The sequence below is a fragment of the Capra hircus genome, chromosome 6 (genome assembly GCF_001704415.2).
Source record: "Capra hircus breed San Clemente chromosome 6, ASM170441v1, whole genome shotgun sequence".
Classification (NCBI taxonomy): Eukaryota; Metazoa; Chordata; class Mammalia; order Artiodactyla; family Bovidae; genus Capra; species Capra hircus.
This window is the reverse complement of record NC_030813.1, coordinates 36,817,206-36,832,247: the sequence shown is the minus strand read 5'-3', so window position 1 is coordinate 36,832,247 and position 15,042 is coordinate 36,817,206. Positions and strand designations below refer to the sequence as shown.

The window sequence follows — 15,042 nt, the reverse complement described above, 5'->3', positions numbered from 1 at the left end:
AGGTGTGCCATTGGTACGGTCAACCAGCAAGTTTTTACTGGCTGTTTCTTGAAGTTCCCACATTGTATTAAATGCTATAGAAGATTCAGATTAGTGGATAACACAATCTCTTTCCTTTGAAAACATTTTATATATGTAGATAGAGCAATAAGACTAAAATACCAGGAACTTTAGCAATTTTTTGAAATTTTGTGCTGCTGACTTTGTGTTATAATCAGTTCAGTTCAGTTCAGTTCAGTTGCTCAGTCATTTCTGACTCTTTGCAACCCCATGGACTGCAGCACGCCAGGCTTCCCTGTCCATCACCAACTTCTGGAGCTTGCTCAAACTCATGTCCATCAAGGTGGTGATGCCATCCAACCATCTCATCCTCTGTTGTCCCCTTTTCTTCCTGCCTTCAATCTTTCCCAGCATCAAGGTCTGTTGTAATAGTTGTTGGGAAATAGGTAGGATAGGGAAGGAAGCACTCTTGTGAGATCAGAAGCCCAGAGATCTAGTCTTGAGTGATGGTGGGTGTATAATTTAGCCCCTCTAAGTTGTTAGTTTCCTCAACTGTAAAAATGCCTGCTGCTGCTGCTGCTGCTGCTAAGTCACTTCAGTTGTATCCGACTCTGTCCGACCCCATAGACGGCAGCCTACCAGGCTCCTCCGTCCATGGGATTTCCCAGGCAAGAGTACTGGAGTGGGTTGCCATTGCCTTCTCCAGTAAAAATGCCTAAGTACTAGCAAAATTAATATCTATTCTGCCTGCTTTATAGAGTTATTGTGAGATTAAAACAAGATAAAAGGTATGTCAAAGTGTGAAGGTATAATAAAAGTGTGAAGCTCCCTGAAAACTTTAGGTCACTATACAAATTTAAGGGATTCTTTCTTAGGACCTAAAGAAATCAAGGGGGACTGAAGTGATTGGAAAAAGTGTCATTGGAAAATGGAGCCCTGAGGTTAATGATGAAGGATAGGGACTAAATATACCAAAACAATGCAAGCAGGGAATGGAAAGGAAGAAAATAAACCTCATATCAACTCTATGAGATAGGTGGTTTGCCCCATATTAAAGATAAAGAAACTGAGGCACGGAGAGATTAAATAAACTGTATACAGATATTCGTTACCTCCACCATAGTTTGGCCCCAAGTAAATAACAGAGAGGGAACACAGCTCTACCCATTAACAGAAAATTGGATTAAAGATTTACTCAGAATGGCCTCACCCATCAGAACAAGACCCAATTTCCCCCTCTGTCCGTCTCTCCCCTCAGGAAGCTTCCATAAGCCTCTTATCCTTTTCCATCAGAAGGCAGACAGACTGAAAACCACAATCACAGAAAACTAATCAGTCTGATCACATGGACCACAGCCTTGTCTAACTCAGTGAAACTATGAGCCATGCCTTGTAGGGCCACTTAAGAAGGAGGGTCATGGTGGAGAGTTCTGACAAAACGTGGTCCACTGGAGAAGAGAATGGCAAACCTCTTTAGTATTCTTGCCTTGAGAACCCCGTGAACAGTATGAAAAGGTGAAAAATTAGGACAGTGAAAGATGAATTCCCCAGGTCGGTAGGTACCCAATATGCTATTAGAGATCAGTGGAGAAATAACTCCTGAAAGAATGAAGAGACAGAGCCAAAGCAAAAACAACCATCCACTTGTGCATGTGACTGGTGATAGAAGCCAAGTCCGATGCTATAAAGAGCAAAATTGCATAGGAACTTAGAATGTTAGGTCCATGAATCAAGACAAACTGGAAGTGGTCAAACAGGAGATGGCAAGAGTGAATGTCGATATTTTAGGAATCAGTGAACTAAAATGGACTGGATGGGTGAATTTAAATAAGATGACCATTATATCTACTAATGTAGGCAAGAATCCCTTAAAAGAAATGGAGTAGCTGTCATAGTCAACAAAAGAGTCCGAAATGCAGTACTTGGATGCAATCTCAAAAATGGCAGAACGATCTCTGCTCATTTCCAAGGCAAACCATTCAATATCACATTAATCCCAGTCTATGCTCCGACCAGTAATGCTGAAGAAGCTGAACTTGAACGGTTCTATGAAGACCTACAAGATTTTCTAGGACTAACACCCCCAAAAGATGTCCTTTTCATTATAGGGGACTGGATGCGAAAGTAGGAAGTCAAGAGATACCTGGAGTAACAGGAAGATTTGGCCTTGGAGTACAGAATGAAGCAGGGCAAAGGCTAATAGAATTTTTCCAAGAGAATGCATTGGTCATAGCAAACACCCTCTTCCAACAACACAAGAGAAGACTCTACACATGGACATCACCAGAGGTCAATACTGAATTCAGATTGATTATATTCTTTGCAGCCAAAGATGGAGAAGCTACATACAGTCAACAGAAACAAGACCGGGAGCTGACTGTGGCTCAGATCATGAACTCCTTATTGCCAAATTCAGACTTAAATTGAAGAAAGTAGGGGAAACCACCAGACCATTCAGGTATGACCTAAATCAAATCTCTTACAATTATACAGTGGAAGTGACAAATCGATTCAAGGAATTATATCTGATAGAGTGCCTGAAGAACTATGGATGGAGGTTCATGACATTGTACAGGGAACAGGAATCAAGACCATCCCCAAGAAAAAGAAATGCAAAAAAGCAAAATGGCTGTCTGAGGAGACCTTACAAATAGCTGTGAAAAGAAGAGAAGCAAAAAGCAAAAGAAAAAAGAAAAAATATACCCACTTGAATGCAGAGTTCCAAAGACTAGCAAGGTGAGATAAGAAAGCCTTCCTCAGTGATCAGTGCAAAGAAATAGAGGAAAACAATAGAATGAGAAAGATTAGCAATCTCTTAAGAATATTAGAGATAACAAGGGAACATTTCATGCAAGAATAGGCACAATAAAGGACAGAAGTGGTATGGACCTAACAGAAGCAGAAGATATTAAGAAGAGGTGGCAAGAATACACAGAAGAACTATACAAAAAAGATCTTCACAACCAAGATAATCATGGCGGTGTGATCACTCACCTAGAGCCAGACATCCTGGAATGCGAAGTCAAGTGGGCCTTAGAAAGCATCACTACGAACAAAGCTAGTGGAGGTGATGGAATTCCAGCTGAGCTATTTCAGATCCTAAAAGATGATGCTGTGAAAGTGCTGCACTCAATATGCCAGCAAATTTGAAAAACGCAGCAGTGGCCACAGGATTGTAAAAGGTCAGTTTTCATTCCAATCCCAAAGAAAGGTAATGCCAAAGAATGCTCAAACTACCACACAACTGCACTTATCGCACATGCTAGTAAAGTAATGCTCAAAATTCTCCAAGCCAGGCTTCAACAGTATGTGAACCACCAAATTCCAGATGTTCAAGCTGGTTTTAGAAAAGGCAGAGGAACCAGAGATCAAATTGCCAACATCTGCTGGATCATCGAAAAAGCAAGATTGTTCCAGAAAAACATCTATTTCTGTTTTATTGACTATGCCAAAGCCTTTGACTGTGTGGATCACAACAAACTGTGGAAAATTCTGAAAGAGATGGGAATACTAGACGACCTGACCTGCCTCTTGAGAAACCTGTATACAGGTCAGAAAGCAACAGTTAGAACTGGATATGGAATAACAAGAAAAAAGAAAGTGAAAGTGAAGTCGCTCAGTCCTGTCTGACTCTTTTCGACCCCATGGATACCAGGCTTCTCTGTCCATGGGATTTTCTAGGCAAGACCCTGGAGTGGGTTGCCATTTCCTTCTCCAGGAAACTTCTCAACCCAGGGATTGAACCCAGGTCTCCCACATTGTAGACAGACACTTTACCATGTGAGCCACCAGGGAAGCCAAATATTTCTTTGAGCCCCTTTTTTGGTGGGGGAGGACAAAAATACTGGAGTGGGTTGCCATTCCCTTCTCCAAGAGATCTTCCCAACCCAGGGATTGAACCCTTGTTCTCCCACATTGTAGGCAGACGCTTTACCTTCTGAGCCACCAGGGAAGTCTCTATGGAATAAAAGAATGGTTCCAAATAAGGAAAGGAGTACGTCAAGACTGTATACTGTCACTCTGCTTATTTTACTTATATGCAGAGTGCATCATGAGAAACGCTGGGCTGGGTGAAGCACAAGCTGGAATCAAGATTGCCGGGAGAAATATCAATAACCTCAGATATGCAGATGACACCACCCTTATGGCAGAAAGTGAAGAGGAACTGAAGTGCCTCTTGATGAAAGTGAAAGAGGAGAGTGAAAAAGGTGGCTTAAAGATCAACATTCAGAAAACTAAGATCATGGCATCTGGTCCCATCACTTCATGGCAAATAGATGGGAAAACAGTGGAAACAGTGAGAGACTTTATTTTAGGGGGCTCGAAATTCACTGCAGATGGTGACTGCAGCCATGAAATGAAAAGACACTTGTCCCTTGGAAGGAAAGTTATGACCAACCTAGACAGTATATTAAAAAGCAGACACATTACTTTGCCAACAAAGGTCCGTCTAGTCAAAGGTGTGGTTTTTCCAGTGGTCATGTATGGATGTGAGAGTTGGATATAAACAAGGCTGAGCGCTAAAGAATTGGTGCTTTTAAGCTGCGGTGCTGAAGAAGACTCTTGAGAGTCCCTTGGACTCCAACCATTCCATCCTAAATGAAATCAGTCCTGAATATTCATTGCAAGGACTAATATTTAAACTGAAGCTCTAGTAATTTGGCCACCTGATGAGAAGAACTGTCTCATTTGAAAAGACCCTGATGCTGAGAAAGATTGAAGGCAGGAGGGGAAGGGAACAATAGAGGATGAGATGGTTGGATGGCATCACTGACTCAATGGACATGAGTTTGAATGAACTCTGGTGAACTCTGGGAGTTAGTGATGGACAAGGTGTCTTGACATGCTGCAGTCCATGGGATCGCAAAGAGTCAGACACGACTCAGAGACTGAACTGAACGGATATTCCACTTGCAAGTGACCAGGTGAGGATATAAATTTAAGAGTGATCCCAAAGCCCCTAGTGCTTACCCTTAAGCATTACTGAATACTATACTGCTGGATAGAAAACAAAGAGACAAAATCCACTAGAATCAGGGACACCTTACAAATATAGGAAGTAAGACTGATTAGATTAGAAGAGGTCACCTTTGGAGAGTACTTGTATTGAACTTTTAACTCATTTTCAAAATTCAAATGCATTTTTAACGTTTCTCCTAGGCAATTACACTAGGAAGTAAATAGAGCAAGTAGACTGAAGCACAGCTTACTATATGGCTCCCTAAAGTCAGTGATCAGCTAACAGCAAAGCTGGCACTGGAACTGAAGTCTTGGAATAGTGACCTGTCGGTTGGGCTGCAGTGACGGCCTGGCCAGATGTGGCCAGGGTTTACTTCATCCAGGACCACACAGTGCAGAGAAGAGTGAAGCCAATTTTATCAGGACTCTTTCCTTCTTCCTTCCACAGACCTTCAGAGTCAACAGCATCAGTTGCTTTCCCTGACCCATATGCTTGTCCCTGTAAGCACACCTGGGTTGAGGGCGGCATTGCTGAAGGGACCAGCGCTCCTCTGACACACCCCTGGCATGACTGACACCCGCTGCAGGCATAGATAAAGTACACCCTTCCTTCCTGGTGTCATTTTCTACATGAATTTGAAGACAAAGAGTGTAAAATTCAATAGTGAAAACCTTCATTTTTAAGGTTCACTGAGCATTTTTTCATATTCCAGATATGCTATCAGTAACAAAAATAAAATTCATTTGTTTAATATTCTGAACTGTTAACATTTGTATTTTAACTTACAGAATTTTATATTGTGTTATAACCTATATGAGAACCTCAAAGTTTTATTTTCCTGAAGCTCATTTTGTTTCTAATTTCTGACTATTAGAGAAAGGAACCAAACTTTTTTTTACTAATCTAATTATCTGTCTGGATTATTGATTATATATAATACATAAAGGATTTTTGTTTCTTCTCTAGCCTAAATTTGAGAAGAAGATGTATTTCCTCTTTGGGATGCTGTGTGGACTCTCCCTATATAATTTTAATGTTGTCTACCTCCCTTTCCCACTGGCTCTGTTCAAGAAACTTCTGGACCAGGAGCCATCATTGGAAGATTTAAAAGAACTCAGTCCTTCTTTTGGAAAGTAAGTAAATATAATTTTTTTTTTAGGACTGTGTATCTAGTCAGTCTCAGTCCATCTCCGTTGTTTAGACACAAATAATGTTACACACAGACACATAGATATACGCAGAGACACACAGATAAGGTCTTCAGTTTCAATAAATGTGCATGCTGTTTAGATGAGTTTGAATTTTAGCATGACTTATAATCAAGTAAACCTTCAGAAGTGGAAAAAAGCCAAATGCTCCTCTAATTAGCAATGGCACAATAAACAGAGCTGTGGTCTAGTCTCTTGAATTTATCCAGATGGAAATGGTTGCTTTGGATAGTACATGATATTCGTAATGAGAATCATACATGCTATATTGATTTTAAATAATCCTATTTAATCATATTTCACTTATTTCAATAAATTAGCATGTCACAAACATTGGTTTTTAATTTTTATTTATTTCTTTTTTGGCTGTGCTGAGTCTTCATTGCTGGGCAGGCTTTCTCTAGATGCAGCGCGGGGGCTGTTCTAGTTGCGGTATCCAAGCCTCTCATTGTGGTGGCTTCTCTTGTTGCCAAGTGTGGGCTCTAGGGCCTGCAGCCTTCAGGGGCTGCAGCACGTGGGTCAGTAGCTGCAGCTCCCAGGCTCTAGAGCACAGGCTCAATAGTTGTGGCGCACGGGCATAGTTGCTCTGCAGCATGTGGGATCTTCCCAGATCAGAGATCGAACCTGTGTCTCCTGCATTCGTAGGCAGATTCTTTACCACTGAGCCAGCAGGGAAGCCCATGAACTTTATTTTTTAAGGATTGAAAAGTGCTTGTTCTAAGTTAAACAGCCAACTATGTTCTCTAAAGAAAAAACTGGCAACACATGATAGACAATGGATTAATATCTTTGTATAATATAGATATGACTATATGTGTATATAAACAAAAAATAGGCTCAACCTTTCTAGTAACCAAGAAAATGCAGATGGAAATGAGATATCATTTTTCTGCTTATAGATTGACAAGCGTTAAAAAGTTTTTCTTACAACATAGAGTTGGCAACAGATGGAAGAAAAAGATTCTCTTCCTGTGTACTGTTGGTGAAAGATAACACTGGCTAGATTTATACCATATAGTCTGACAGTATAGAGCAGGGTTTTTCAGCCTTGGCAGTACACACATTTGGGGCTAGATAATTCTTTGTTGTGGAAGACTGACTTGGACATTATAGAGATGCCTAGCAGCATATGGGGCTGCTACCCATTAGATGCCAGTACTACGTGAAAGTCGTTCAATCGTGTCAGACTCTTTGCAACCCCAAGGACTTTACAGTCCATGGAATTCTCCAGGCCAGAATACTGGAATGGGTAGCCTTTCCCTTCTCCGGGGGATCTTCCCAACCCAGGGATCGAACCCAGGTCTCCTGCATTGCAGGCGGATTCTTTTCACCAGCTGAGCCACAAGGGAAACCAAGAATACTGGAGTGGGTAGCCTATCCCTTCTCCAGCGGATCTTCCTGACACAGGAATCTCCCGCATTGCAGGCAGATTCTTTACCAACTGAACTATCAGGGAAGCTTGCTCAAACTCATGTCCATTGAGTTGGTAATGCCATCCAACCAGCTCATCCTCTGTCATCCCCTTCTCTTCCTGCCTTCAATCTTTCCCAGCATCAGGATCTTTTCCAATGAGTCAGTTTTTTGCATCAGATGGCCAAAGTATTGGAGTTTCAGCTTCAGCATCAGTCCTTCCAATGAATATTCAGGACTGATTTCCTTTAGGATTGACTGGTTTGATCTTGCAGTCCAAGGGACCCCCCCCTTAATCATAACACTCCCTTTAATCGTGACAACCAAAGATGTCTCCAGATTTTGCCAAATGTCCCCTGAGAGACAAAAATAAGGCTTGGTTCAGGGGAAGGGCTGGTCTAGGGGAAGGTGCTCCTTTCTTATAATTTCCACCAAGATTCAGCAGTGTCTACATGATAGGCAGTAATCTGACCAATCAAACTTGTAAAGGTTAACTCTAGGAAGAGGGAATGGGAAGGTGGAGAAGGAGAAATTTATATGACTTTTAATACACTTTATACATTTTTATCTTGTTCACATTTTTTCCATTGACCATTTATTTCTTTTGAAGTTGTGTAGGAATAATATATATTTTAAACCAAAATTTTCATTAGGTGTTTGCAAGAAGTTCTAAATGATGATGCTAATGACATTAAAGAAGAACTTGGCATACGTTTTTCTGTGAGTACTAACGAAAATCAGATTATAGTTTAGATTTAATGTTTTTAAAAATATTTTTTATTATAGTATCATATATTGGATGTGTTTTTTGAAGGGTATTATACTTCTGTACTGTAAGACTTTTCCCCCACTTGCTCCTCATTTGATGCCTTATGTCTATACACTCTCAGAGTGAAAAGATAGCAATTATTCAATCAATGTGAACACTGTAAAAAATTAAATGGAATGATATATGCATAAAGCAATATATAGCATATACTATGGTATGTTTTAGATGATTTAGATGATTGAACTATATCAGTTCAGTTCAGTTCAGTTCAGTCGCTCAGTCGTGTCCGGCTCTTTGCGACCCCATGAATCGCAGCACTCCAGACCTCCCTGTCCATCACCATCTCCCGGAGTTCACCCAGACTCACATCCATCGAGTCCGTGATACCATCCAGCCATCTCATCCTCTGTCGTCCCCTTCTCCTCCTGCCCCCAATCCCTCCCAGCATCACAGTCTTTTCCAATGAGTCCACTCTTCGCATGAGGTAGCCAAAGTACTGGAGTTTCAGCTTTCGCATCATTCCTTCCAAAGAAATCCCAGGGTTGATCTCCTTTAGAATGGACTGGTTGGATCTCCTTGCAGTCCAAGGGACTCTCAAGAGTCTTCTCCAATACCACAGTTCAAAAGCATCAATTCTTCAGCACTCAGCCTTCTTCACAGTCCAACTCTTACATCCATACATGAACTATATAAATAATTATTTAACGCCTAGTTATTTAAAGTTTTATAGGGAGGAATGTACTAGCAATAATGGTCTTGTGGTTGATTATTCAGACCTTCTTCAATGTTTGGTACCTGAATATATTTTGGTTACAGATACCCTGGGACCAAAATGATGTTGATTTGATTCCAGATGGGATTTCTGTATTTGTAGACCAAAGCAACAAGTAAGTTTTGAGACCTCGCACATCTGTTTTGAATACACATAAAATATTTATATCACTATGCTTTATAAATATATTTTGTCTTTTGTTGTGCTCAGTCACTCAGCTGTGTCCGACTCTTTGTGACCCCATGGACTGTAGCCCACCAGGCTCCTCTGTCCGGGGGGACTCTCCAGGCAAGAATACTGGAGTGGGTTGCCATACCTTCCTCCAGGGGATCTTCCTAACCCAGGAACTGAACCCAGGTCTCCTGCATTTCAGGCAGTTTCTTTACCGTCTGAGCTTTACAGTCTTTCCAGATGATCATTTTAGCTTCTGATCTTTTTCAAAAGATAAAAGGTTACAGGGAAAAGAAGGGACGAAAGGAGTCAAGATTAAATATTTCCTTTGCAGCACTTTTCACTGTTCATTTAACAATTATTTTTTGAGTCCCTACTCTATACTAGACCCTATTCTAGGTGTCAGAGATATGGCAGTAAAAATAGATGCAAAATCTAGAGCAGAAATTACAGTGGAGCAGAAAGTCAATAAATTATTATGTAATAGAAAGTCAGATAAGGATGAACATTCTGAAGAAAGTGAAAACCAGTTAAGAAACTAGAGGGTGACAGGTAAACCACAGAAATTGGCAAATGCTGGAAATGACGGTTCCATCTTTTTCCCTCTCCTTTTAAGAAAGCTGGTTGTAGAACATTTACCAGCACACCACTGGTTACAGGGGAGGACAGAGGAGGTTGATTCAGACATGACGGTCCTTGAAGGATGCTCAAAGGGTAGATTAGCATGTTTTAAGGTGATACCTGGTGGAAATATCTCCAGTAGCAACCGGCAGTGGGAAGAGGCTGCTGAGTCAGGCAAGGGTCACATCATGGAGCCCATTGTTTTTTACCCCCTTCCTCCTTGGAGACCTTTTTAATCCTGCTAAAGAGGCTTGAAATTTACCTTCAAGGCAATGAGAAGTCTTTTAAAGATTTTAAGCAGGGGAATGACATTATTCAGATTGGTGTTTTTAAAATACTGCCCTGAATGTGGTTGGGGCAATGGGAGCAAAACAAAGCCTTCATGCTTCTGCGTATTCTCCACGCTTTCTTCCAGCTGACTGGATGTTTTCGTAGCCCTGTGTCATTTAGCGTTGTGTGCTCTGCAGATGTAACTTATTTTTCTTTCTTAATAGAAATGATGAAAAGGCAAAGTAGATCGGGGGAGGGAAAAAAAAGGCAGAGTAGAGAATAGTCACTGGTTAAGTATATTATTGGCCTTTTTATTTTTTTTTGCTTTCTTCAGGAAAGACTATGTTTCTAAGTGTGTTGATTATGTTTTCAACACCTCTGTAAAGGCAGTTTATGAGGAATTTCAGAGAGGATTTTATAAACTTTTTGACAAAGAGATACTTAAACATTTCAAGCCTGAAGAACTAATGAGAGCAATAATTGGAAATACCGACTATGACTGGAAACAATTTGAAAAGGTAGGTAATAACTGAAGCACCCCCAAGTCTTCCAAACAAAAATTACCCCTAAAACCCAAATTTCTCCTTTTTTTTTTTTCAAGAATTCTATTTATGAGCAAGGATACCATGAGTCACATCCTACTATACTGATGTTTTGGAAAGCTTTCCATAATTTAACTTTGGATGAAAAGAGAAAATTCCTCTGTAAGTATTGCAGAAATAGATGAATCTATAATTACTTATCTTTTAAAATATCTTGAGATAAAGTCATTAATAGTGTATCACAAATGTTAATGGCAAAGCAAGGGTTAGAATGCAGGTCCCCTACCTTCTAGACCATTATTCTTTTTCTTACTTAAGCCTGTTTTCCATTTTTTTTAAATGTTAGTAATAAAGGAATTGTTATTTTACTACCTTGCCTATACTGACCCAGTTTGTGTCTTCTTTCTTCACTTTAGTTGGCTCCTAACTGAGCCTTTTATCTCACATTCCTACCTTTATTTAATTGTCTAAAGTCCTATGGAATTAGGGCAATGTTAACTGTCTCAAATACTATAAATGATTAATAGTAGCAGTGACCACTGATGATGATGATAAGAAAAACATTTATATTGTGTGCTTACTTTATACCAGGCACTGTCCTGATCACTTTATAACGATTACTTCCCTTTATTCTAATAGCAGCCTATGAAGCAGGTACTTTTATTTTTCCCCACTTCATATATGAGGAAAAAGAGGCTTGCAGCATTTAGTAGCTTGCCTATGTTCTGACAGTTGGTTAGTGTCAGAATGAGAATTTGAACCCAGCAGGCTAATTCAAAGCCCATGTTCAAGACCACTAAGACTTAAGAACCTCTCTTGGTGGAAACCCTGGGTTTCCATAGGACAGACTTAATGCCTTATTCTCTTCTCTCTCATCCCATTTCTTAGTTCTTCTTGAGATGCGTACACATCTTTCTTGCTATTTTTGTTGCTACTAAGGATGTTTGAGGACAACTTTTCCACAAACTTAACTACTTCTTCACAAGCCCAAACTACCTTTCCAGTCTTCTTTCTTAATGGGAAACTTTTGTTTCAGTCCAGGGATTCTGTTGGCTGTGCATTCAGTGAGTTCACATACCTCTTCTCTGGTTTCTTTCTACCTGACGCTTCCCTGTCGCCCTAACCTGGCACCTTTCTCCCTGCCTTGAGGCTCAGTGTCTTTATTACCTCCTCACATCATACTTCCTAGCTGAGCTAAACTAAGCTCCTTGTATCTTGCTGTTATCTTTTCACATACGTAATTTCCCCCCAACTAGATCGTGAACTCACCAAAGACAAAGACCAAATGTCATGATTTTTCTTCACCCCGCATGGTCCCATGTAGTTCTCTTTGCACAAGGGGAACCTGATAAATATTTTTGAATGGAGTGATTAATTTCTTCCTTTCCATTTTAAGTTTTGTTCTTTCTGTGAACTATCTTAACTGAAGTTTATTTCTTTTTAGTTTTTCTTACAGGAAATGATAGACTACATGTAAAAGGCATACAGAAACCTGGAATCTGGTTTCGCTGTCCTGAGACTTTCAGTGAAAGAGATTTCCCAAGATCACTGACATGTCATAATATTCTGGAACTCCCTAAATATTCTACAATGAAAAAAATGAAGGAAGCACTTCAAATAGCCATCAACAGCAACAAAGGATTTATCTCACACACAGTCACAGGATGATAGGGACCTCTGAGAGGCTCAGATCTCGGGTCCTCTCACCCTACGATCCTCCCGTTCTTTAGTGCAGAAGTACAGTTTCTTCTTTAGGTCTGATTAGCACAAAGATTGATGGATTTTAGACAGAATTAGTTTAGCTGGGATAAACAGTGACATGATAAGTCAAGGATAATATTGTTAGTAAACCAGCATTTCCTGTTCCTTAAATTTGCTATGAGAATGATTGCTTCTTACTGAATTATTTCCTGAATAATAATTATCATTTTAAAATATACTGAATATTAAAAGCTAAAAGATACTCTAAAAATATTGTACATCTAATAAGTGAAAGTGAAGTCACTCAGTCGTGTCCAACTCTTTGCGACACCACGGGCTTAGCCTACCAGTCTCCTCCATCCATGGAATTTTCCAGGCAACAGTACTGGAGTGAGTTGCCATTTTCTTCTCCAGAGGATCTTCCTGACCCAGGGATCGAACTCGGGTCTCCCAAATTGCAGGCAGACGCTTTACCATCTGAGCCACCAGGGAAACCCTAATAAACAGTCTACAAATATGAAGTTCAAAAAAATAAAACTGTAAATGAATTCCCCATGTTTTGAGGCATGTATATATATATTTGTTTGTTTGTTTGTTTCCTATTCTGGAATGTCTCCAGGGTTTTGATTATAGCCAAATAATCTTTTTGAAAAATCTAAATGTTAATTTACTGAAAAATGGCTTGTGTTCAGTGCTGTGTTCTAAGAATCATTCTAAATGAAAATAACATTATTTTGGTTAAAGGCTGAGCCCAACCAGGAACTCCTGTCTAATTACAGTTGGAAAAAAGTAAAGAACATGAAATATGTTTCAGCATCATAGCTATAGAATGAATTAAAGGAGACATATAAGCACGTTGGAAATGAATTTTGTGAGCCACTTCTAGCTCATATTAAGTTTAAAACTGTAACCTATTCTATAACTGCCTATGGTCATCCCAAACCATACACAGAAGCCTTGTATCAGTGGTGCTGTGGGAAAACAAACTATGGGGTGACGTCCACACTAGGTGCTGATGCAGAAGGAGGTCTGAAATCTGAGGACAGACAGACCAGACAGATCTCACCAAAGACCCTAGACTGTGAGGTATTTAGTAGAAATGTAAGCCCCCAGCAAATTCTCATAGTTATTTTGGATATATCTGGTTTCTACAATAAATGGAATGAAGGCCCAGATGTATACTATTGGAATTTTAAGGGGAAAAGTAACTTCTACATCTTAGAGATCCTTAGTTCAGTTCAGTCGCTTAGTTGTGTCTGACTCTTTGTGACCCCATGGACTGCAGCACACTAGGCTTCCCTGTCTATCACCAACTCCTGGAGTTTGATCAAACTCATGTCCATCAAGTCGGTGATGCCATCCAACCACCTCATCCTCTGTCACCCCCTTCTCCTCTTGCCTTCAACTTTCCCAGCATCAGGGTCTTTTCTAGTGAGTCAGTTTTTCACATCAGGTAGCTAAAGTATTGGAGTTTCATCTACAGCATCAGTCCTTCCAATGAATATTCAGGACTGATTTCCTTTAAGATTGACTGATTTGATTTCCTTGCAGTCCAGGGGCTCTCAAGAGTTCTCCAACACCACAGTTCAAAAGCATCAATTCTTTGGCGCTCAGCTTTCTTTATGGTCCAACTCTCACATCCATACATGACCACTGGAAAAACCATAGCTTTGACTAGATGGACTTTTGTCAGCAAAGTAATGTCTCTGCTTTTTAATATGCTGTCTAGATAGGTCATACCTTTTCTTCCAAGTAGCAAGCGATTTAATTTCATGGCTGCAGTCACCATCTGCACTGATTTTGAAGCCTCCCAAAACAAAGTCTGTCACTGTTTCCATTGTTTCCCCATCCATTTGCCATGAAGTGATGGGACTGGGTGCTATGATCTTAGTTTTCTGAATGTTGAGCTTTAAGCCACCTTTTTCACTCTCCTCTTTCACTTTCATCAAGAGACTCTTTAGTTCTTTCCTTTCTGCCATAAGGGTGGTGTCATCTGCGTATCTGAGGTTATTGTTATTTCTCCCGGCAATCTTGATTCCAGCTTGTGCTTCATCCAGTCCAGCATTTCACATGATGTACTCTGCATATAAGTTAAATAAGCAGGGTGACAGTATACAGCCTTGATGTAGTATTTCCCAGTTTGGAACCAGTCTGTTGTTCCATGTCTGGTTCTAACTGTTGCTTCTTGACCTGCATACAGATTTCTCAGGAGGCAGGTCAGGTGGTCTGGTATTCCCATCTCTTTAAGAATTTTCCACAGTTTGTTGTGATCCACACAGTCAAAGGCTTTGGCATAGTCAATAAAGCAGATGTCTTTCTGGAACTCTCTTGCTTTTTCATGATCCAATGAATATTGGCAATTTGATTTCCGGTTCCTCTGCCTTTTCTAAATCCAGCTTGAACATCTGGAAATTCTTGGTTCACGTACTGTTGAAGCTCTGCTTGGAGAATTTTGAGCATTACTTTGCTAGCATGTGAGATGAGAGCAATTGTGCTGTAGTTTGAATATTCTTTGGCATTGCCTTTCTTTGGGATTGAAATGAAAACTGACCTTTTCCAGTCCTGTGGCCACTGCTGAATTTTCCACATTTGCTGGCATATTTTGTGCAGCACTTTCA

At 40.2% G+C, this 15,042-nt stretch overlaps 1 protein-coding gene across 2 annotated transcripts in view; it reads left to right on the top strand.

Annotated features, from left to right (window-relative positions):
* HERC6 (HECT and RLD domain containing E3 ubiquitin protein ligase family member 6) overlaps positions 1-12,973 on the top strand; it is a 53,205-nt gene extending 40,232 nt beyond the window's left edge. For both annotated transcript variants that reach the window (XM_018049316.1, XM_018049315.1), the window contains exons 18-23: positions 5,927-6,093; positions 8,232-8,298; positions 9,164-9,234; positions 10,516-10,699; positions 10,783-10,885; positions 12,168-12,973. In XM_018049316.1, the coding sequence (XP_017904805.1) occupies positions 5,927-6,093; positions 8,232-8,298; positions 9,164-9,234; positions 10,516-10,699; positions 10,783-10,885; positions 12,168-12,391 (816 nt within the window). In that variant the 3' untranslated portion in view covers positions 12,392-12,973. The remainder of the gene's footprint in view (positions 1-5,926; positions 6,094-8,231; positions 8,299-9,163; positions 9,235-10,515; positions 10,700-10,782; positions 10,886-12,167) is intronic.